At 37.6% G+C, this 25,948-nt stretch overlaps 1 protein-coding gene across 1 annotated transcript in view; it reads left to right on the top strand.

Moving 5' to 3' along the window:
* Positions 1 to 2: 2 nt before the first annotated feature.
* The window catches only part of KLHDC10 (kelch domain containing 10), a gene marked incomplete at its 5' end in the record, with an annotated part of 64,925 nt that continues 38,979 nt past the window's right edge, over positions 3 to 25,948 (top strand). The window contains one exon of the mRNA XM_010831757.1: positions 3 to 36. Coding sequence (XP_010830059.1) covers positions 3 to 36 — 34 coding nt within the window. The remainder of the gene's footprint in view (positions 37 to 25,948) is intronic.

Below are 25,948 nucleotides of genomic sequence, written 5' to 3'. Positions count from 1 at the left end.
GCTTCGTGCAACTCTCCGGGCGGCCGCACCTGCCAGGTGAGTGGTGGGGCACGGTCCTGACAGCTCGCAGGCGGGGTGGGAAGGTGACTGCTCCCTTTTCTTTTCTCCCTGCCTTTCTTTTCCTTGGGAGGAGCAAAGGCAGGCCCCACGCACAGCAGAACGATGGGGGGCTTAGAGAAAAGGAAAGGTTTCTTTGAGGTCAGGGAGGGAACAGGAGCACGGCGGAAAAAAAAAAAAAGTATTTTTGATCTGTTGAAAGCTCTGTGTTGAAAGTTGTTGTGTTTTCTTTTCAAAGGAGAGGCCGTCGTCTCATTGACATTCCCAAATGTTTGGCTTACTCGGTTCCCAGTCTCGTCCTCTTCCGCAGTTTGATCTTGTAAAAGAAAGACATTGGCGCCTAGCTGTGGGAAATTATTTTTAAAGAAAGAGGGAAGAGCATTCCAAGGAGTGATTTTTGTAAAAACCACCTCGAGTGTGTAAGAGTTAGGCATTCTGAAACAAGAAAGGAGGAAGAAGGGGGTGGGTGGGAGGTGGGTATGAAACAGAACCAAGAGAATTAGGGAAACTAATTGAATTATTAATATTTTGGAATATATGTAGAATGGATAGCGTGTATGGATTTTAACGGGAAAAAATGAAAATCAAGAATATTGTTAGTGACAAAATTATGCTGTGTCTACCATATGAAATCCCATGGACAGAGGAACCTGGCAGGCTACAGTCCAGGGGGTCGCGAAAGAGTCGCACCCTACTTAGCGACTAAACACACACACCTCATATGAAAACAGCTTATTGAAAACTGGAAAATGTACCCAGTGTGATTATTTAACGTTTTTGTGTAAATTTACTATCCCTGTGTTCCGATGCCTTGAAAAACAAATCAAATCGATGTGTGTGTGCAGCAAATTTTAAAGAGCTACATTTGTAGGTGAATAGTCAGTATAGAGAATGAAGGTGTACTGCCCAGAATGTCAAATATTATGTTAGGCAAGCTTATTTTTACCATGAAGAGAACTATCAAGAATGTGTGTTAATCATTCACCATGTTTTTTGTGAATAAGATTGAAGTTGATTTTATCATTGATTTTATATTTGTTTAGCTGATGAGTTTTGAGAATGAGGGTGTTTATTACCATGCCTTGTACTAAGTAGTAAAAAAAATTATTTGATTAATTTGAAGAGAAAGGGAATTTTGCATATTCAGTTCGATACTTGCTTATGCGTTTGTGATAAGGTTATTGATTTATGCTAGAAATGCACATTAATCCGTTTATATGCACGATTAAAATTAACTGTGAAGCAGTATTTATATATAATACACCAGGAGTTGGGTTTGATATGATTGTATCAGACTGGGTATTCTAAAATTGCTAAGTATGTACTCTTTAACATCAAAAAGGAAAAAGGAGAAATCTTCTTTTTTTACTCCAAAGTAATAGCAAAAACTTTCATTTTTGTATATTGACAGGTTAGAAGATACCAAAGACTGTAACTAGTTTGTTCTCTATTACTGCAATCTTAAATCTTTGAGTTTAGATTAATTATACCATAGACTTCATATTGGCATTCCCAGGCTCCAAGAAACTGGTTGGTGCACTTCCTCATTGCCACCACTTGATGGCAGTGGAAGCCTTGGTTTCTGAAAAGGGGCTTCAGTGTGGAGCTATTTCTGCATTCTCTTTGCACACAAGACCAGTAGCAGCCATTTGTCCAGAGGTAAAGATAAACGTGTTTAAACTGTGAAAATTCATGCAATGGGGCCATTAGCTCTTTTTTCTGCTTTCTTTCCCCCTTGACTGGCGTTTCATTCTTTCTTCCCCAAGTAGAAAGCCTCAGTCTTCTCTTGACTCTCAAAAATTGGTAACATCTGATATTTCAAAATATACTTTGAAATTCTTTCACACCAGTTATTTTTTTTTCTCCCCAAGCATTTCATTTTAAGCCTTACCTCTCTCCTTGATTGAAAGGTTTTATTTTGAGATATTCAACAAGATTTTAAGTGAAAGGGAGGGGTAGAAATATCTAGGCTTTTTTTATGGCTGACCCTGGAGATTAAAAAATAATAGGAATAATACATCTTTGTAGGTAACTTTCTGCCACCTTTGATTTCTAATCCCATTTAACATTTTTCCTCCTGCTCTACCAAGATTTTCAGGTACCGGGCACTGAGCAACCCTTCTTACTTTTTTGCGTATCTACCCTCTCTCCAGGGAGCTCTGGTGGCTCAGGGGTAAAGAATCTGCCTGCCAATGCAGGAGATGCAGGTTCAGTCCCTGGCTCAGGAAGATCTCCTGGAGGAGGAAATAGTAACCCATTCCAGTGTTCTTGCCTGAAAAATGCCATGAACAAAGGAGCTTGGCGGGCTCCAATTCCATAGGGTCAAAGAATCGTACTCGACTGAGCATGCACACAATACACCCTCCTCCAGCCACCAGTGAAACAAAAACAGGACTATCTGGTCTTGGGGTTGTCTCTCTTTCACCAATAGCATCTTTATCCCTGCAGTTATGCAAGCCTGAAACTTGGGCGTCCTCCTTAACGGTTTCCTCTTCCTTGCATTTCTGGTATAATCAGTCCCCAAGTCCTATTTATTTGATTTGTGCCAGTCGATGCAGCCATCATCCCTGCCTTAGGTCTCCTACACTAGCTTTCTAAGCAGTCTTCCTGCTTATACTCTTGCCCTCCAGTTTGTACAGCACACTAATCTTTTGCAAGTACGAGTCTGTTTTCTTCTCAGCTTACAACCCCTTACTAGCTTTTCGTTCCTCTTAAAATAAGGCAGAAATCCTCAACGTGGCCTAAAAGCCACTGAGTGGTATGGCCCCTCTCTAGCTCTCCAGATAACCCTACATCATGTTGTCTTGTTCTTTGATCTTTTCCCATGATCTTTAGATTATGCTCCCTTCTGCCACAGGACCGTTGTACTTGCTGTTCCGTCATCTAGCAACCCTCTTAATCCTCATTCTGTTCTCTCTCTCTCTTTTTAAGCTTCTCTCCCATTGGATCTCAGCTTGATCACACTGTTTTTCAGAAAAGTCATCTCTGACCTTTTATTTGTTCTCTCCATACACACTAGTAGCCCCATGTGGTTCCATTTGTATGTAATTCTTTGATATGCATGATGTGCTACTCTTTACATATATTTACACACACATACATCAAATATATATGTGTATATACATGTATTCATATACAGGCATATATGTATTTTAAAATTCTAAATTAATACATTGGCATTATGTGTAAACAGTTAATTTCTTGTGAATGTGATTGATTAGTGTGGTTCAGTTCCGTATTGCCCCATTGACTCTGGACAAATGGATACAATCAGTTTCTTGAACGTAAAGATAGTGGACTAGACTTTGCATCTGTGGTGGCAGCACAAATAATGCTTTGTGAAACCTTGTTTGAACAGCTTCTCACCTTTTTTCTGTCTCCTAAATTACAGTAGTGATTATGCATTTGCCCCGTAGGCCAAGAAATTCATAGCTTCTCAGACCTGGGTTTCTCCCTACTCAATCTTTCCACACGCAGTACAGAACAGGGACAGTGCTCTTGCAGTCATAGAGCTCAGGGGCATGGAGATCATGGGGACAGTGGAACCCACTTATTATTGTGATTTAAGTGTGTAAATTTGAGTGAATGCCATGTGTTACCTAGGGAAACAGTTAAATGATGTTGCTAATATGGGGACTGGAAAACTGACAAAGAAAAAGGAGGAAAAATACAACAATTGGTAAAGCTGGGTAAAAATAATACTGAAAATATTAACTGAGAATTTTTCTTGTGATATATGTTTATAATATAAGGCACAAATGGTAAAAGGCAAATTTTCCTTCTTCCTTTGACCAATAATTGGCTTCTTTCCCTTGAAGGAACTGATTTTGTATGTATCTTTTCCAGAAAAGTGTGTGAGTGTGTGTGTTGGAGGGAAGAAAAATGGTAGCATTTCTTTGTTTGGATGGGCATTTAAAACGTTTACAGTCTTACTAACACAAAGGATGATACTGTTAATATTTTTGTATGTATATAATTTTGCACATTAGTGAGTCTGTCTTTAGAATAAATTCCTAGAAGTACAATTGCTGGGTCAAAGGATATGTGCTATTTAAATTTTGATAGATATTGTCTGTTGCCTTTCATAGAGGTTGTGCCAGATTGTGTTAATTGGTGTTGGAGTTCTGGCTTCCTATAGATTTGGTAACAGAGTGGGTTATTAAACTTTTTTTATGTTGCCAATTTAAAAGGTATATTTTCTTCATTTTTTCAATAGGTATAAAAACCATACAGCCATATTTGTTTCCTTTATTTATAACATCTGCTTATATTTCCTATTTACCTGGTTATATTTTTTCTGTTGGAATGTTTAATATTGTTTGCAGGAGCTCTGTTTTACAGAAATTATTTCCTTGTCTCAGTTATGTGTTGCAGATACTTGTCACAGTTTCATTTAGCTTTTGACTTTGTTTACAATATATTTTTTCAGCAGAAATTAAAATATTTGTGTAGTTTAATTATTAATCTTTTTTTGATTTTAGGTTTTTTTGATCATAAGAAAGGCCTTTCCTATTTCAATATTATTGATATTTCTAATTAAAATTAAAATTCTTGTGTTTTTCTTTGTATTTTTATAATTTATTTTTAAGTTAAATGAATTTATTGGTACAAAATTTAGTTAGGTAAAGTATTTAGGCAGGATTTAACTTCACTTTTCTTCTAGGTGGCTACCCAGTTATCACAGTATTGAAATATTATCTATAATATTATAATATTATAATCAATTATAATATTGTAATATTATATAGATTATAATATTATCTATAGGTGTGCTTAGTTTCTATATATAATTTGGTATTTTTACTAGACTTTTATTCTGTTTCATTTATCAGATTACTTATTTATACCTAATGACATCATTCTTTGATTATAATCCTCTTTCATTCTATTTTTTGGAGTTTTCCTGGATACTCTTTGTTCTGTAAAACTTAGTTTATTGAGCTCCCTCCCCCCATCTTCTGGTATTTTTATTGATACTGCATTATATTTGAAGATTGATTTAGAGATGATTGACTTCTTTTTGAGATTCAGTCTCCTGTTCAGGAAGAGGGTGTACATTCATTTCTTGTTTTTCAAATTTGTTTTTGTATCCCTCGACAGCAATTTAAAGTTTTTTCATGTAGACCTTTTCATTTCTTTTGTATGTATTCCTGGTATTTTACCTTTTATTGTTGCTATTGTAAATGGGGCTTCTATTGCTGTTATATCTTTTATCTTGCTCTTTGATCATGGTAATGCTATTAATTTCTGAGCATTAATTTTGTACTTGGCCACCTTTGGAATCCCAGTACTATCTATTATGGTTCTCCAGTTGTTTTTCTAAAGTTTTGCAGTTAAATAATATCACTGGGCTTCCCAGGTGGCTCAGTGGTAAAGAATCTACCTGCCAATGCAGGAGACGCAGGAGGTGCAGGTTAGATCCGTAGGTTGGGAAGATCCCTAGGAAGAGGAAATGGCAACCCACTCCAGTATTCTTGCCTGGAAAATTCCATGGGCAGAGGAACTCGGCGGGCTACCGTCCACGGAGTCACACAGAGTCAGACATGACTGGGTGACTGCACACAATATCGTTAGCAAATAAAGATAACTTTATCTTCTCTTTTCCAGTTTTTATACTTATTTCTTTCTTTTGGCAAATCAATTTGGTTAGTACTTTCCAAAAATATTAAACAGTAAAATAGTAGTGGATTTTTGTCTTACTCCTGACTTAAATGCGAGTTTTTTCATGCTTTCCTATTAAGCCTGACTTTAGGTTAAAGTGTACATACTATGTTAAAGTAGTCAGCTCTTACCATTTTACAAAGATTTTTTAAAATATGGAAGTTAAACTTTCAGCCTCTGTGGGAATTGTGTGATTTTTCTCCTTTGTTTACTATTGTGGTGAGTTGTCCTAATAGATTTACTGTTACTGGACCATCCTTGCTTTATTGTGTATTATTTTATATGTGCAATTGGGTTCTGTTTGCTAAACTTTATTTAGAAATTTTGCATCACTCCTCTTAAGCTAAATTGCTTTGTAGTTTTCTTTTATGTATTTTATCTTTGTTGGATTATGCCACTTTCATAAAAATAATTTCAAACTTTTATTTTTCTATGCTTTTTTCTCCTCTCTGGTTAAATGGCCTTCAAGTTAAGTGTTTGGTTGAATTGCCTGTGAGATTATTGGACCTTGAGTATTTTGGGAGGAGACTAGCTCTTTGACAATTATCTCTTTACTTCTATGATAATTTGACTGCTTATCGTTTATATCTTTGTGAGGAAGCTTCGTCAATTTATATTATCCTACAAAATAATCTGATTCACCCACTTTTTCAAAAGTATTTGTGTAACATGAGCAAGGTACTGTTTTATGATTAAAAAAATTTCCTGTGTCTGTGACTACACTGTCATTTTCCTCATTATCACTTCTTATTTAGTATATGTGAGGCCTTGCCCTTTTGTTGTTGTTTGCAACCAAGTCTTGGATTTTTTAAAAAATTAGTTCTCTTATTTTCTCTTTTCTTATTTATATTTTTCTCTCACTGTTTTAAATCCTTCCTTTAGCTTTTGTTATGTTTATTTTGTGGCTGTTTTCCTGTCTTCTTATGTGGAATCCTTAATGGTCTTTTCATTCTTCTGTTTGTGTATGTTTGTGTGTGTGCTTAGTCATATCTGACTCTTTGTGACCCCATAGACTGTAGCCCGCCAGGATTCTCTGTCCACAGAGAATCCAGGATTTCCCAGGCAAGAATACTGGAGTGGGTTGCCATTTCCTTCTCCAGGGGAATATCCCCGACCCAGGGATTGAACCTGCATCTCCTGCATTGGCAGGCAAATTCTTTACCACTGCACCACCTGGGTGTTAAATTTTGAGTTTTCTTCTGAACAGTACTTGAGATGTGTCTTGTAAGTTATAGATTTCTTGTATTTATTTTCTGAATATTTTTGTAGTTCAATTTTTTATTTATTTTCTTTAGCACAAGAGTAGTTAATCCTTTTAAACTTTAACATATCCATTTATATGGCTTTAGTAGCATTATTGAGATTTAATTCACGTACTGTACAGTTCACTATTTAAAGTGTACAATTCAGTGATTTTTTAGTATATTCAGACTTGTGGAATTATTACCACAGTCAATTTTAGAATATTTTTATCCCCTCAAGAAGAAGCCCTATGTCCCTCCCTTATCTTCCTGCTCCTCTTCTCCCCCACCCACTAAATAACCATAATATACTTTCTTTCTCTCTATATTTCCCTGTTATGGACTTCTTCCTATGAGTGGAACCATAGTGTTTTTGACTGCCATCTTTCACTTTCCATACTGTTTTAAGTTTATTAATTTGATGCAGATATCAGCACTTCATTCCTTTTTCTGGCTAAATAATATTCCATTGTATGAATAGATCACATTTTGTTTATCCATTAATGGACATATAGATTGTTTTTCACTTTTTGGCTGTTGTAAATAAACATTTGTGTATAGATCTCTGTGTGGACATATGTTTACATTTCTCTTAGGTACATGCCTAAGTAGGATTTCCCTGGTGGTGCAGTGGTAAAGAACCTGCCTGCCAATACAGGAGACATGAGATGAGGGTTCGATCCCTGTGTCAGGACACAGGGATCTGTGTCCTGAAATACATCTCAATTTTCCAGCTGAGAGGCAGCCTCAGCCTCATGCGGTTACAGGTGTGGATAAAGCAGATAGCAAACCCTTCTGTGTGCAGCACATTTTCTGGGAGGGCCTCTTACCCTGCCAGGCATGTGCTCCCATTGCAGTGGGTAGGAAGGTGGTGTATTTGTATTTAAAACAAATGTATTAATACAAAAAGGAAATGTATCCATGCCTGGGAAACCCCATGGATAGAGGAGCCTGGCAGGCTACAGTCTATGGGGTGGCAAAGAGCTGGACATGACCGAGCAGCTTTACATACACACATGTACACACACACATATCTAGGTGTAGAATTGTTGGGTCATTTAGTAACTGTGCTTGACATTTAATCATTTCAAAACTGTCAAACTTTTCCAAAGTGGGTGAAATTTTACATTCCTACTAACAGTGTAAGAGGGTTCCAGTTTTTCCACATCCTTGTCAACACTTGTTGTTATCTGACTTTTTGATTTTAGTCACCCTAGTGGGTATGAAGTGGCATCTCATTGTACTTTTTGACTTGCATTCCCCTCATGACTAATAATGTCAAGCATCTTTCCTTGTTGTTCCCTTTTCTTTCCTCCTTCTTTCTAGTTCTTTTTCTTTTAAGGTATGATTGACATTGTTCATGTTTTCATGTACTTGTTGGCTAATTGTATGTCTTCTTTGGAGAAATGTCTATTAGATCCTTTGCTCAATTTTTAATTGGATTATTTGTCTTTATTGAATGGTAAGAACTCCTTATACATTTTAGCTCTCTCTACATTTTTTTTTTCCAGGTGGGCCTAACATAATCGCAAAGTTCCTTTATTTATTTATTTATTTTTTCTTTACAATATTGTATTGGTTTTGCCATACATCAGCATGAATCTGCCACAGGTGTACACGTGTTCCCCATCCTGAACCCCCCTCCCATCTCCCTCCCCATACCATCCCTTTGGGTCATCCCAGTGCACCAGCCCCAAGCATCTTGTATCCTGCATCAAATCTGGACTGGCAATTCGTTTCACGTATATTATACATGTTCCAATGCCATTCTCCCAAATCATCCCACACTTGCCCTCTCCCACCGAGTCCAAAAGACTGTTCTATACATCTGTGTCTCTTTTGCTGTCTTGCATTCAGGGTTATTGTTACCATCTGTCTAAATTCCATGTATATGCATTAGTATACTGTATTGGTGATTTTCTTTCTGGCTTACTTCACTCTGTATAATAGGCTCCAGTTTCATCCATCTCATTAGAACTGATTGAAATGTATTCTTTTTAATGGCTGAGTAATACTCCATTGTGTATATGTACCACAGCCTCTCTCTACATTGTATATTTTATGTATTTCAAGTCCTTTGTCAGATATATGGTTTGTAAATATTTTTCCTGCTCTGTGGTTGTCTTATCAGTTTCTTAATTGTGCTCTTTGAAGCATAAAAGTTTTAAATTTTGGTGAAGACCGGTTTATCTTACTGTTGTTATTTATTTATTTGCTTTTGCTTTTGTTGTCATGTCTAAGAATCTTTTTCCAAATCCAGGGTCATGAAGACCTGTGTTTTTTCTAAGAATTTTATAGTTTTGCTCTAACATTTATGCATGTGGTAAAGGTTATCTTAATTGACTGTCCTGTTGAAAAGACTGCTTTCCGCCATTGAATAGTCTTGGCATTCTTGTTGAAAACCTGTCAACCTTAAACATGTATAGGCTTATTTATGGACTTCTTAATTCTGTTCCATTAATCTGTATGTCTGTCCATGTGCCAGTGCCATGGTGCCTCAATTACTGTTGCTTTGGACCTAGTTTTGAAATCAGAAAATGTGAGTTCTCCTGCTTTATTCTTTTTCAGGTTTGTTTTGGCTATTTTGGGTCCCTGCAATTCCATATAAATTTGAGAATCAACTTGTCAGTTTGTAGGAAGAACTCAGCTGGGGTTCTCATAGGGATTGCCATCTGTACATCAGTTTGAAGATGTCACCGTCTTTTAACGTTGTCTTCTAATCCCTGAACGTGGGATATTTTTCCATTTATTTGGATCTCCTTTAATTCTTTCAACAATGTTTTATGGTTTCCAGAGTTTGTTTACATTCATATCTCGCTTGCCTTTCTCAAGCAAGAAAATGTTGTCCAGGTGCTTTACTCTGCTTTCAGCAGGGTTTGTGCTCCTTTGTATTGGTTACAATGAAGATTTCATTTCTGCATTGGTTTTATTTTTTTCCTTCCATTTCTTTTCTGTTCTCTGCCTGCTGATATTTTGTCTCTGTTATCTTGTCTTCTTCAAGTTAGAATTACTTGTCTTTTCTGCCCCTGAGGCAGCATTAATTTTAGTAAAGCTTATTGTCTTCCACTTCCTACCACCACTGTAAAAGGAATACAAGCTCTCATAGTGGCATTATTTATAAAAGCCAGTATATGGAAACAGCTTAAGTGTCCATCAACAGATTAATAAATAAAGAAGATGTGCTGTATATATACAATGGGATACTATTCAGTCATAAAAAAGAATGAGATTTGGCTGTTTGCAGCAACATGGGTGGACTCGGAAGGCACTTTGCTGGGTGAAATAAGGCAAACAGAGAAAGACAAATACTGTATGATATTACTTATATGCGGGATCTAAAAAGCACAACAATCTAGTGAATAGAGCAGGAAAAAAAGCAAGCTCACAGATACAGAGAACAAGCTAGTAGTTACCCATGGGGTAAAGGAGGCGGGAGGGACAATACAGGGGTAGGAGATTAAGAGGCACAAAATACTAGGTAGAAAATAAGCTGCAAGGATATATTATACAGCCTATGGAATGTAACAAACTGTAAATGAAATATAATCTTTAAAATTGTACATCACTATATTGTACATCTGTAAAATACATAATACTGTATATCAGCTATACTTCAATTTTTAAAAAAGGAATACAGCTCATTATTAAAATTTGGAAAATATTGAAAACTTGAAACAAGGAGAAAATCATCTATAGTAATTCCATTTGATACTTGTGTCAGCATTTTGATATTTTGCTTTTTTAGTTCTTTATCAGTGAATTGTGTTTTATTTAATATTATATAAATCATTACATACTACTAGTGGCAACTTGGGATTCTCTTAAACCTGTTCTGTATTTAAATGTTTTCTCTTATTTTACCAAGTAGACTCTGTTTCTCCTCAATTTATCATACGAATAACTGTTTAGATTTTTTTTCTAGCTGATGTACTATTTTACTTCTTTTCTTCACAGCCAAGGTTTTGGAAGAGTAGACTCAATTGTTTAATTTCTTTTTTTCCTCTTCAGTCTATTGCACTTCTCACTTCTGCCTCCATTGTTCTACTCAAGTCTTCTTGCTAAGGTAATAACTTATTAACTGCCAAATTCATTAGATATCTCTTAGTCTTCATCCTACCCAGTTTCTCTAGATTTTGATTTCGACTAGCCCCTTTACTAAAGTCTGGGAATATATAACTAGACACAGTCTGTATTCCTAAAGAGCTCTTAGTTACCCTTTTTATTGCTTGAATTTCTCATTAGTTTTTCTTTATCTGGTGCTTAATACTGATATCCAAGAGTATATCTGTTTGTTTCCCTCCTCATTCTTATATTTTCCCCTGGGTGATGTCATTAATATCCTGACAACATACAAATCTGTCTCTAGACCAGACCTCTTTTCCTGGCCTGTTTGCCAGTGGCTACTAGACAGTGCCACTCAAGTGACTAATGAGTGCCTTAAATTCAGCTTGTCTGAAAACAATTTCATCATCTTTCCTGCCAAACCTGTTCTTGCTTCTGTGTTCCTTATTCTGATTAATTTAATGGCTACCTCATCAATTTAGTGAATCAAGCCAGAAATCTGAGAATTACATTAGATTCCTTTCTTTTGCTTACCTCTTGTACAGTTGGTTACAAACTCTTGCCAGTTTTTCCTCTTTACTCTAATTTTTCTGACCTTTTCTACCACTACAGCCTCACCACTTATGTGTTTCATTTTATATTTCAGCTATAGAACTATTTGCAGTTAGTTGCTTTAAATTCTTAGAAGAAGTTAGGTTGGGAAGGAGATATTTTTTAAGTTGCAATTTCTTGCAGTACCACACTGTGTCATGATTCTGCACATAACCATTTTTTCTTAGACTGCCATTTCCTAAATCCCTTCTAAGACCCCCCCAAGTATACGTTACACAGCTGTTTTTCTGTTCTCTCTTTTAATGCAAATAGATTACTTATACTGAGTAGTTACTGTGTGTCTGCCTCTGTTCAGGGTGTTTTACAAATATTAATTCATTTAATCTTCATAACTTTGTGAGGTAATTAGCTTTCTCATCCCCTTCTGTAATGAAGAACTGAGGCTTATAGAGAAGCTGCAGAACTTGCAAGAAGTGCATATAGCTAGTAAATGACAGAGTTAGGATTCAGACTGTCTCTTAGACTTCAGAGTCTGTGCTATTGTGCCTCTTCTTTGTGCCATCACTTTCTTTTGTTTATACAAAGGATCACAGTACTTATATTGAATTGCTTTGCAAGTATTTGTTTTCGAACTTATCTAACTATGGGCTTTTTTAAAAAAATTGGAAGACAATTGCTTTGCTTCTGCCTTACAATGTGGATCAGCTGTTAGTATACATACATATATCTCCTCCCTCTTGAGCCTCCTTGCCACCCCCTCCTCAATCCACCCCTGTATGTTGTCACAAAGCATTGGGGACTGAGCTTCCTGTGTAACTATGGGCTTCTTAAAGGGAAAAATAACGTTTTATTCTCTGTCACCTTCCACAGGACTAGAACACTGCCCCATTTATAGCAGACTTTTCATAAATATTTATTGAATGAATTAGTAATTGTCAATATCTATAGTTACTCAGGCAGAAGAGTTGAGTTTAGGTTATTTTACATTACATAAGGCTAAATAAACTTCTTTAACCTAGGAATTTAGCACATACAGTTTTTGCATGGCTTTTCCAAGTACAGTTTTATGTCTAATCTTATCAGTGGTTGTTGTATCCTTCTGTCTTTTCCGCGATTCCACCCCTTCCTGCCTTCTCAGACTTTTCAGAATATTTACATTTTTATCACTTACCTGTCTTCTGACCCTTTCTGTTGATCAAGTCATGCCTTTAGCATTTGAGCTTGCTCAAGTTTTATCTTTCTGGTTGTGCCCTTTTCTTCAGAGCCAAGTTTGTGAAAATATTGACTAGAGTTGAGGTCTTCATTGCATATCTCCCCCTCTTTTCTTTGAAGTAGCTCTTGTTAAAGTCACAGGTGACTTATGTGTTGTCAAATCAGGTGATGTTTTTCAGTTTCCACCTTACCTGATCTCTCTTCATTTTGAAACATCCTTTTTCCTTTGCTTCTCTGGCATCAGCTCTGGTTTTCTTTTTGTGTCTGGCCACTCATACTAAGTCTTCTTTGTTGATCCTTCTTCTACCAGGCCTTTAAGGAATTGGAGTTCTCAAGTCTTGGTCCCATGCCTCTGCCCTTCTTTTTTCAGATTATTTTAGGTATTTTTTTCCTAAATCCATGGTGTTCATTTTTCAGTTATATATGAAGAAATCAGGCCACTTTGTAATTCTGCCTAAATCGCTCTTGAGGGCCAAATAGTTGCCTTCTTCATGTCTCCACTTACATGGCATTTACCCCTCAAGTTCAGCATGTCTAAAACGGAATTTGTGACGTTTCTTTATTCTAAGGGGGGAACTATTGGACAGTTTTAAGCAAGGGAGTATGTGATGTGATTTACATTTTTTTGTGTATGTGTGATTTTCATTTTTTAAAGCTTACTGTAACTGCCAGGTAGAGAACGGGTTGTGGGAAATGGTAAAAGTGAGGCATAAAGGCTACTTAGAAAAATACTGCAATAGTCTCCTAAAAAGATGGTAGTGGCTTGGAACAGGGTATAGTGGTATAAGTGGTGAGAATAATTAAATATGAGATATATTTTGAAAATGGTATGAACAGGATTTATTATGAGATATGAAGGAAAGAGAAGAATCAGGATGACTACAAAGTTTTTGTCTTAAGCAACCGGATGGATGATGGTGTCACTAAATGTGATGGAGCAGACTGAGACAAGAAGGATTGTGGAAGTCAGTCAAGAGTTCTCTTTTGGCTGTGTTAAGCTTGACATGCCTATTTGACATCTAAGTAGAGGATATAAGGTAAACAATCCCCATATATAATCAAATCAAGGGAGAGGTAGAGGCTCAGGATATAAATTTCGGAATTATTAGCATGCAGATGGTACTTACAGTCACTGTGGAAAATTCTAAAAGAGATGGGAATACCAGACCACCTTACCTCTCTTCTGAGAAACCTGTATGCAGGTCAAGAAGCAACAGTTAGAACCGGACGTGGAACAACGGACTTGTTCAAAATTGGAAATGGAGTACGTCAAGGCTGTATATTGTCACCCTGCTTATTTAACTTATTTGCAGAGTACCTCATGCAAATGCCAGGCTGCATGAAGCACAAGCTGGAATCAAGACTGCCAGGAGAAATAACAACCTCAGATATGCAAGATATGCAAGTGATACCACTTCAGTGGCAGACAGTGAAGAGAAACTAAAGAGTCTCTTGATGAAGGTGAAACAGGAGAATAAAAAAGCTGGCTTAAAACTCAACAGTCAAAAAATTAAGATCATGGCATCTGGTCACATCACTTCATGGCAAATAGATGGGGAAAACAATGGAAACAGTGACAGATTTTATTTACTTGGGCTCCAAAATCACTGAACAATGACTGCAGCCTTGAAATTAAAGACTCTTGGTCCTTTGAAGAAAAGCTATGACAAACCTAGACAGTGCATTAAAAAGCAGAGACATCACTTTGCTAAAAAAGATCTGTACACCCAAAGCTGTGGTTTTTCCAGTAGCCATATACAGATGTGAGAGCTGGACCATAAAGAAGGCTGAGCACTAAAGAATTAGCTTTCGAATTGTGGTGCTGGAGAAGACCCTTGAGAGTCCCTTGAACAGCAAGGAGATCAAACCAGTCATTCCTAAAGGAAATCAATGCTGAATATTCATTGGAAGGACTGATGCTGAAGCTGAAGCTCCAACACTTTGGCCACGTGATGCTAAGAGCTGACTCATTAGAAAAGACCCTGATGCTGGGAAAGACTGAAGGCAGGAGGAGAAGGGGGCAACAGAGGATGAGATGGTTGGATGACATTACCTACTCAGTGGACATGAATTTGAGCAAACTCCGGGAGATAGTGAAGGATAGGGAAGGCTGGCATGCCGCAGTCCATGAGTCGCAGGGAGTCAGACATGAGTTAGCGACCAAACAACAACAGATGCTGTTTTTAAGATCTTTTTTAAAAAAAAACACACAAAAAACAGTCTTTAGTATTTTTGCACACCCAGATCATTAGACTGTTACCAGTATCTATACTGGGCAAACTTGTAGAACACATAAAAAAGTTATGCTCACTTACGTATGTAAATATGATTTCTTATTATTGAACTCAACCTTACCTGCCTGTCATTTTTTTTTTTTTTGCCTGTCATTTTTTAAAAATTATTTTTGTTAAACTGAAAAACACTCTATAAGCGTGATAAAATAGTATACAAGGGAGACCAAATCTCTCTTCTCCTTAGATCACTAATTCTCCAGAGGTATCACATCTGTTAGTTTTTAGTGTATCTTTCCAGAATTAAAATTTGCATATGTATACATATAAGTATGGAGTTTCCCTGATAGCTCAGTTGGTAAAGAATCTGCCTGCAATCAGGAGACCCTGGTTCCATTCCTGGGTTGGGAAGATCCGCTGGGCAAGGGATAGGCTCCCCACTGTAATATTCTTGGGCTTCCCTCATAGCTCAGCTGGTAAAGAATCCGCCTGCAATGTGGGAGACCTGGGTTCGATCCTTGGGTTAGGAAGATCCCCTGGAGAAGGAAAAGGCTACCCACTCCAGTATTCTGGCCTGGAGAATTCCATGCAGTGTATAGTCCATGAGGTTGCAAAGAGTCGGACACGGCTGAGTGACTTTCACTTTTGCTTCACATGTAGATATGTTATCTTTATTTTTGAACAAATTAAAGTAAATACATAAAGAATACATATTCTTTCTGGAGTACATATTCTTTCTGCACCTATTTTTATTTTTACTAAAAATATATTGTAGGAATTGTTCTATATTAGTATATTTAGATTGATCTGATTCTTCTTCATGGCTGAAAGTATTGCATTGTATGGATGTATAGTAATTTATCAGCTACACAGTCTTTTTAAAACAATTTTATTGGAGTATAGTTGATTTTCAATATTGTGTTCTTTTCAAGGTATATAGCAAAGTGCCAGCCACACAATTGATAGATATTTACATTTTGTCTGGTCTTTTACTCTTTAAAAAGATTGTGTAATGCATGGTGGTAAATATTGCTGACTTGCCCTTCAATATCTGTGTTTTTAAAGTTTTCTTTAAGTTATAGAATTTTAAAACTCACACTGATAGTTATCTCTTTACCTTACTCAACTTTCCCATCCAGCTAGTCTTTAAGCCCTTGTGTTTTATCCACATATAGTAACTATTATTAGCTAAGAATTTTTATAAACATTTACTCATAACCTAATGAGGAGTAGGTACTGTTATTGTTCCCTTTTCATAGAGAAAGAAACTGAGGCCCAGAGGGTAACACCTTTTCTAAGGCCATATAATTCACAAGGGACAGAACCCTTATGATTTGGATGCAGGCAATGTGGTCCCAGTGTCCATGCTTTTAACTTCTGTGCTGTCCTCGTCTCTGTTGCCTGTCTTTCCCAGTAGTGCCATAATTCAGGTGTTCATTGCCTCAAATTTGACTTTATTAATACAGGTAAAGGCTTCCCCAGTGGCTCAGTGGTAAAGAATCTGCCTGCCAAGCAGGAGATGCAGGTGCAGTCTATGTGTTGAGAAGATCTCCTGGAGAAGGAGATGGCAACCCACTCCAGTATTCTTGCCTGGGAAATATGGACAGAGGAGCCTGGTAGGCTGCAGTCTCTGGGGTCACTGAAGAGTTGGACATGACTTAGCAACTAAGAAGACAAATAGACAACACAAATATGGGTTATTCCCCACTTTTCCAAGTTTACTTTACACCACTTTTAAGAAAGTCCTATGTTAGTGTCTGTTTTCACTAACTGAGAGAAATTGGAAGAGGATTGTCATTTTTATGATAAAGCAAAAATATGGGTTCAGCATTTGTTTTGCAGTGAGCTGGTACAGAGGCAGCACACACCCCAAGCAGCATGAGTGGCCCTTCCAGGCCCCTTCCCTGGAAACTACACTCATCATCTCAGCATCAGGCCACCATAGCTTTGCACTGTGTCTGTGAGTATCTGGGCTTTATCAGGATTTATTTTGTACATCAGTTAGCACAAAGGTAATTAAGGTAATTGCTTCTTTGCATAACACCATTTTGCTTAGGAAAGGTTTCATTGGGAACGGTCTGCTTTAGGATAACAGGGGAAACCTGTAATGTTTTTGTCACTTTCAGTCTTCCTTTTCTATTTCATTCTATATACTGAAACAAGATTAATCTGCCCAAAGTGTAACTATGATTATTGCTTCCCAGATCAAAATCCTTAGTACCTTCCTGCTGCATTTAGAATTCAGCTCTATCTCATGCTCTTCTTTTTTATATTGCTGTACTGTCAGTCAGTTTGCTCCAAGCTTTATCTAAGGTGTGATCATTGAGTTGTCTAAAGACTAGACAATGAAATTAGAAGTAATTAAACCAAAAAAAAAAGATGAGGTAAACAGTCATTGGAGTTGAATGGTGCTTTTTTAGAAAAGTTGCTTTCCCTTTTTACTTAGTGTCTCTTGCCATATGGTTTCATCAGCAAACTATCAACCCAGTTAATTTGAATCAGATGTGTAATTGATCAAAGCTTAGCTGCAAACATCTTGGTGTCACATAAAATAAATTCCTTAAAACACACGGAAGTACACAAACTTGATGCAGGAATATGAATTTTCTAATGTGAATTAAAAAGGACAAAAGAGAAGCTCCAGCAAGATGGTAGGAGGGGCAAAATTGTGTTTAGAACCAAACCCCATTCCAACTAGAGACTCTCAGAGGGCTCTAACAAAACCTGGAACACACAAGGAGACCCCACAGAGCCTTAGCCAGACCTGCCTGTGAGGGTTTGAGTGTTTTCTGTGGAGGTATGGGTCAGCAGTGGCCTGCCGCAGGGGCAGGGACTCGGTGCAGCAGACCTGGCTGTGGCATAAGGCCTCTTGGATGAGGTCGCCATTAACCCCACCATAGAGCCGCCAGAACTTACACAGGACTGGGGAAACAGACTCTTGGAGGGCACAAACAAAACCTTGTGTGCACCAGGACCTGGGAGAAAGGAGTAGTGACCCCATAAGAGACTGACCCGGACTTTCCTGTAAGTGTCCAGGAGTCTCCATTGGAGGCGTGGGTCTGCGGTGGCCTGCTGCAGCATTGGAGGCCTGCTGCAGGGTTGAGTGTGGCAGTGCATGCATGGGACCTTTTGAAGGAGGTCACTATTATCTTCATTATCTCCACCATAGTTTGGTCTCAGGTCAAACAACAGTTAGGGAACACAGCCCTGCCCATCAACAGAAAATTGGATTAAACATTTACTGAGAATAGCCCCACCCATCAGAACAAGACCCATTTTTCCCCACAGTCAGTCTCTTCCAACAGGAAGCTTCCATAAGCTTCTTATCCTTATCCATCAGAGGGCAGACAGAATGAAAACCACAATCACAGAAAACTAATCGAACTGTTTACATGGACCACAGCCCTGTCTAACTCAATGAAACAATGAGCCGTGCTGTGTAGTGCCACCCAAGATGGACAGGTCATGGTGGAGAGTTCTGACAAAATGTGGTCCACCGAAGAAGGGAATGGCAAACCACTTCAGTATTGTTGCCTTGAGAACCCCATGAACAGTATGAAAAGGCAAAAAATATGGCACTGAAAGATGAACTCCCCGGGTTGGTAGGTACCCAATATGCTACTGGAGAAAACTGGAGAAATAACTCCAGAAAGAATGAAGAGATGGAGCTAAAGCAAAAACAATGCCCAGTTGTGGATGTGACTGGTGATGGAAGTAAATTCTGATGCTATAAAGAACAATATTGCATACAAACCTGGAATCAAGGTAAATTGAAAGTGGTCAAACAGGAGATGGCAAGAGTAAACATTGACATTTTAGGAATCAGTGAACTAAAAATGGACTGGAATGGATGAATTTAACTCAGATGACCTTTATATCTACTACTGTGGGCAAGAATCCCTTAGAAGAAATGGAATAGCCCTCATAGTCAATGAAAGTCCAAAATGCAGTACTTGGATGCAATCTCAAAAATGACAGAGTGATCTCTGTTCATTTCCAAGGCAAGCCATTCAATATCACAATAATCCAAGTCTGTGCCCCAACCAGTAATGCTGAAGAAGCTGAAGTTGAATGGTTCTATGAAGACCTACAAGACTTTTTAGAACTAACATACAAAAAAGATGTCCTTTTCATCATAGGGGACTGGAATGCAAAAGTAGGAAGTCAAGAGATACCAGTAATAACAGGCAAATTTGGCCTTGGAGTACAAAATGAAGCAGGGCAAAGGCTAACAGAGTTTTGACAAGAGAACACACTGGTCATAGCAAACACACTCTTCCAACAACACAAGAGAAGACTCTACACATGGACGTCACCAGATGGTCAATACCGAAATCAGATTGATTATGTTCTTTGCAGCCAAAGATGGAGAAGCTCTATACAGTCAGCAAAAACAAGACCGGGACCTGACTGTGACTCAGATAATAAACTCCTTATTACAAAATTCAGACTTAAATTGAAGAAAGTAGGGAAAAACCACTAGACAATCCAGGTATGACCTAAATCAATTCCCTTATGATTATACAGTGCAAGTGACAAATAGACTCAAGAGATTAGAGCTGATAGACAGAGTGCCTGAAGAACTGTGGACAGAGGTTCATGACATTGTACAGGAGGCAGTGATCAAGACTATCCCCAAGAAAAAAATGCAAAAAGGTGAAATGGTTGTCTGAGGAGGCCTTACAAATAGCTGTGAAAAGAAGAGAAGCTAAAGGCAAAGGAGAAAAGGAAAGGTATACCAGAGTTCCAGAGAATAGCAAGGAGAGATAAGAAAGCCTTCCTCAGTGATTAATGCAAAGAAATAGAGGAAAACAATAGAATGGGAAAGACTAGAGATCTCTTCAAGAAAATTAGAGATACCAAGGGAACATTTCTTACAAAGATGGGCAAAATAAAGGACAGAAATGGTATGGATCTAACAGAAGCAGAAGATATTAAGAGGTGGCAAGAATACACAGAAGAACTATACAAAAAAGATCTTCATGACTCAGATAACCACGATGGTGTGATCACCCACCCAGAGCTAGACATCTTGGAATGCCAAGTCAAGTGGGCCTTAGGAAGCATCCCTATGAACAAAGCTAGTGGAGGTGATGGAATTCCAGTTGAGCTATTTCAGATCCTAAAAGATGCTTCTGTGAAAGTGCTGCACTCAATATGCCAGCAAATTTGGAAAACTCAGCAGTGGCCACAGGACTGGAAAAGGTCAGTTTTCATTCCAATCCCAGAGAAAGGCAATGGCAAAGAATATTCAAACTACCACACAATTGCACTCATCTCACACGCTAGCAAAGTAATGCCCCAATTCTCCAAGCCAGGCTTCAACAGTATGCAAACCATGAACTTCCAGATGCTCAGGCTGGATTTAGAAAAGGCAGGGACACCAGAGATCAAATTGCCAGCATCCATTGGATCTTCAAAAATGCAAGAGAGTTCCAGCAAAACATCTACTTCTGCTTTATTGACTACTTCCAAAGCCTTTGACTGTATGGATCACAACAAACTGAAAAATTCTGAAAGAGATGGGAATACCAGACCACCTGACTTGTCTGCTGAGAAATCTGTATGCAGGTCAAGAAGCAACAGAACTGAACATGGAACAACAGACTGGTTGTTGGAAAGGAAAGGAGTATGTCAAGGCTGTATATTGTCACCCTGCTTATTTAACTTATATGCAGAATATATCATGTGAAATGCCGGGCTGGATGAAGCACAAGCTGGAATCAAGATTGCTGGGAGAAATATCAATTACCTCAGATATGCAGATGACACCACCCTTATGGCAGAAAGCTAAGAAGAACTAAAGAGTCTCTTGATGAAAGTGAAAGAGGACAGTGAGAAAGCTGGCTTAAAGCTCAGCATTCAGAAAACGAAGATCATGGCATCCAGTCCCATCACTTCATGGCAAGTAGATGGGGAAACAATGGAAACAGTGAGAGACTCACTTTTTTGGGTTCCAAAATCACTGCAGATAGTGACTGCAGCCTTGAAATTAAAAGATGCTTGCTCCTTGGAAGAAAAGCTATGACCAATCTAGACAGCATATTAAAAAGCAGAGACATTACTTTGCCATCTGTCTAGTCAAAGCTATGGTTTTTCCAGTGGTCACATATGGATGAGAGAGTTGGACTATAAAGAAAGCTGAGCACTGATGAATTGATCCTTTTGAACTGTGGTGTTGGAGAAGACTCTTGAGAGTCCCTTGGACTGCAAGGAGATCCAACCAGTCCATCCTAAAGGAAATCAGTCCTGAATATTCATTGGAAGGACTGATGCTGAAGCTGAAACTCCAGTACTTTAGCCACCTGATGCAAAGAACTGACTCATTGGAGAAGACCCCGATGCTGGGGAAGACTGAAGGCAGGAGGAGAAGGGGATGACAGAGGATGAGATGGTTGAATGGCATCACCGACTCGGTGGACGTGAGTTTGAGCAAGCTCTGAGAGTTGGTGATGGACAGGAAGCCTGGTGTGCAGCAGTCCATGGGGTCGCAAAGTGTTGGATACGACTGAGTGAACTGAACTGAATGTGAATTGGGTACCTTTAAAAGAGGTAATGTCTTTAGCTTTAAATACTATGTATATACAAAGGAAAACATTGAGGAAAGCATTCAGGGAGAAAAATAACTTCTCAAAGCTGTAACAAAATCTTTTCTATTCAGTTTTGATTTTAAGTCCAAAATTTGTGCATTTTTAGAAAGAATACTTCAGTACAAGTGTTCTTGTGAAATGTTACTTTTTGTAATTTTTGTTTCTAAGTAAAGAACAGCTATTTCTGAATATAATGGTTCATGCAAATATCTTACTAGAAATCATGTGTACTTTGGCTGTATTAATATCTGGCATTTTTTTAGTTTTGCATTTAAGATATTGGCTCTCTGCTTATTACATAACAGGATTATTATCAATTTTTCAGGATAGTTTGTTTCTAAATACCAAATTTTAAGAGTTTTTTAAAAATCCAATGTTAAAAATTAATTATTTAATGAGTATTTTGTTCTTTTTGGGAAGATTAGTCCACCACAAGCTCTCATTGCCATTGGTCAAGTCTAGATCTTTTCTTGGAAGACACTGCATTTACCAATAGAAAATGGTGACTTGAGAGAAAGCAAAGTTAATTTATATAAAACAGTTGTGTCTTCACTTTCAAAACTGATCACTTTTCTAGTTTTAATCAAGAAACAATGAATAGCAAAAATAATAAATGGCATTTCTGGATATAATTGTTTGACTGTTGAAATTTTTGAATTTCCTTCTCCTTAGGAGTTCCTCAGTTTCACTTGCAGAAATAACATGGACTCTGTCTGTAAGGAGCTACCCATCTTCAGTGTTCCTTAAAGGAGGGAGGTTGCAAAATTTTAGATCAGCAGGCTTTGTCAAAATGATTTGATTTAAAAATCTGTTTTTCATATTTAGTCTCCTAACATCTGTACTCATAGAGTACGTAGTCTTTTTTTTCTCTCTCTTTCTCTCAGAAATGTTTTTTGGGAAAGAGGTTATTCTCTGGAAATTCAAGTTACAGAGTACAAGAAATCCAGGAGCAAGTAAAGACCAAACAGTGTAGTCTAGCTCTTGGGTGAATTATTACTATAAATTTTCATTTCAGTATAATTAGGATTCAGATATGTAGTTGTTAGTAAAGAAACTGATCAGATTGTTTTTTAGGGTTGTAGAAAAATATTCGATATTTTAGCTTAATATGCTTAATACAGATCCTTTTGCTATAGTTTACATTTCTAGACAGGTGCACATCAACATGACATTGTAAATCAACTATACTTCAAAAAAAAAAAAAAGCCACATTGACACAGATAACTTAGAGCACAAATGCAGACTCTTTTTTAAATCTTTAAACGTAGAAAACAACCTATAAGGAATAAAAAAAAAGTTTTAAAATGACTTTTAATTTTTCGCTTTTCCCCTCCTCTAAAACGCCTTAGAATCATAAAATATTAAAATTGAAAAAGACCTTGGAAGTCATCTTGCTTTATCTTCTACCCATTGTGGAAATCCTTTTCACAATAGGTCTAATTAAAAAAAAAAAAATCTCTGTTTAAAGAGATCTTCTTATTTTGATCTCTTCAGTTAATGGGTTGCCTATTTGCAGAGAGCTGTCAGATTATTTGTTGTCTGTAATTGTTACAAAGATTTGCCTTCAATTCAGCTGCAACTTTGAGTTTCTCCCAGTTGTGTTTTCTGGTAGAATACTACCCTTTGAAGACAGTTATAACATTCTGGGTCTAAAGTCTTTTCAGTTGTATCTTCTAGTAGAATATGGAATAAATCCATTCCTTCTTCATTTAGCTACCCTTTGAAAACAATTGTAACTTTCTGGGTCTAAATTCTTTTTGATTTTTTAACTTGGGGGTCTATAAATTCACAAGTCTGTGGATAGTCTTCAGAGGATTGTATCATATGTAAAATTGTGAACATACATGTGCTTTTTTCTGGGAAGAGAGCCATAATTTTTATTAGTCTCAGTGGAACCCAATTCCCTACCAAAGTTAATGTACCAGACCTACTGAAATGGACCTGGTAATCTGGACCTACTGGAATGGACCTGGTAATCTGCTTTTTGTTTTTGTATTTTTTAATAAGCTTGCAATGAGCCATCTAGTCCAGCATCTCAGGAACCATTGTACTGGGTAAGTTCTAAGATTAAAGCCTTTCTGATTCTGTTGAAAATGGTAGAATTTTTAGAGCTTTGGAGATAGTCTAGTATATATATAGTTTGTGATGTGCTTATAGTTATATCCTTCCTATCAAAAGATTAAACTGGTCCAAGAGGGTGGGGTTTTTATTTAAAACTTTATTTCAAAGTCTTGGGAGCCTGTGATGATGTTATTTTAGATTAGAAGTGTTCCTAGAATTTGTGTTTGTTAGATCCTGATATAGTATTTCAATCTAACAGAAGTTTATGAATTACAATACTTTTTGATTAATTTTTAATCTGTAAAAATTTTAGCCTCTTTTGTTTTTACTATTTCTAAGGAAGGATAGTATCATTTATGAACGCTGGTTTCCGGGCTACCTTTTGGAACAGTTTAATTACAGCTCCCCCTGTGCTCCCTCCCTCCTCTGAAGACAAAACTACTCACCCAGCAAGCCCTTTTTTTTTTTTTTTTCAGTAAAGTAGTACTTGAATAACTAATAATATAAACTGAAATGACAAAGAATAGCTTAAGATTTGAAGATGTCTCTCAGTGTGCTGTGATTACTTAATTTTTATAGAATAAAAGAAATCTATGATCGGCCTACCTTTTGCTACACGTGTTAGAGGAGTAGTGTCAGAAGAACAAAGAGACTAAAGTGAAAGAAAACAGAAAAATGAAGCACGGCAAGGGAAATGAATATGTTTTAATGACCAGTAGAAATGGCAAACAACAAAAAGGCGAGAACCAGCAATTTTCATTCATTTACCATTTATTTATAGAGTTGGCTTATAAGCAGATACATGTGAAAATGGAATATTTAAAATAAATAAGGAGTTTGGTTAAAAAACAGAAGATACAACATCTGATGTCTGGGGGAGCAAATTGCTGCTTTTGCCTCAATATTGTTAGTTCCCTAAAGATACATTTCCTTTGCATGTATTTGGGAAGTACAGTAGAAACCAGCAAGTAGTCAACAGCTGCTTGCACACTACTTGAAGGCCCCTAAAAGAATCAGAGTGAGCTTCAAGTTGCCAGCACAGTTGTTCCTCACAAATTTTGACTCCTAAAAACCTAAGGGATGGGAATTATTAACAGTTATTCCAGTAGATAGCATATTCAAAAGCAGAGACATTACTTTGCCAACAAAGGTCTGTCTAGTCAAGGTTATGGTTTTTCCTGTGGTCATGTATGCATGTGAGAGTTGGACTGTGAAGAAGGCTGAGTGCCAAAGAATTGATGCTTTTGAACTGTGGTGTTGGAGAAGACTCTTGAGAGTCCCTTGGACTGCAAGGAGATCCAACCAGTCCATTCTGAAGGAGATCAGCCCTGGAGATTTCTTTGGAAGGAATGATGCTAAAGCTGAAACTCCAGTACTTTGGCCACCTCATATGAAGAGTTGACTCATTGGAAAAGACTCTGATGCTGGGAGGGATTGGGGGCAGGAGGAGAAGGGGACGACAGAGGATGAGATGGCTGGATGGCATCACTGACTCGATGGATGTGAGTCTGAGTGAACTCTGGGAGTTGGTGATGGACAGGGAGGCCTGGCGTGCTGCAATTCATGGGTTTGCAAAGAGTCGGACACGACTGAGCAACTGATTTGATCTGATCTGATCTGATTCCAGTAGTTAGGAATAATTTACTATGGTTTTATTCTTAAGTGGCAGTATAATGATAAAATTAGCTTTCTTTATCCACGAGTTCCACATCCATGGATTCAGCCAACCTTGGATCCAAAATATTTCGGGAAAATAAAAAATTCGAAATAGCAAACACTGAAACACCTGGAGTAACAGGCAAATTTGGCCTTGGAATACGGACTGAAGCAGGGCAAAGACTAATAGAGTTTTGCCAAGAAAATGCACTGGTCATAACAAACACCCTCTTCCAACAACACAAGAGAAGACTATACATGGACATCACCAGATGGTCAACACTGAAATCAGATTGATTATATTCTTTGCAGCCAAAGATGGAGAAGCTCTATACAGTCAACCAAAACAAGACCAGGAGCTGACTGTGGCTCAGACCATGAACTCCTTGTTGCCAAATTCAGACTTAAATTGAAGGAAGTAGGGAAAACCACTAGACCATTCAGGTATGACCTAAATCAAATCCCTTATGATTATACAGTGGAAGTGAGAAATAGATTTAAGGGCCTAGATCTGATAGATAGAGTGCCTGATGAACTATGGAATGAGCTTCGTGACATTGTACAGGAGACAGGGATCAAGACCATCCCCATGGAAAAGAAATGCAAAAAAGCAAAATGGCTGTCT

This window comes from Bison bison, unplaced genomic scaffold (genome assembly GCF_000754665.1).
Source record: "Bison bison bison isolate TAMUID 2011002044 unplaced genomic scaffold, Bison_UMD1.0 scf7180017864530, whole genome shotgun sequence".
Lineage (NCBI taxonomy): Eukaryota > Metazoa > Chordata > Mammalia > Artiodactyla > Bovidae > Bison > Bison bison.
This window is presented reverse-complemented; position numbering and strand designations above follow the sequence as displayed.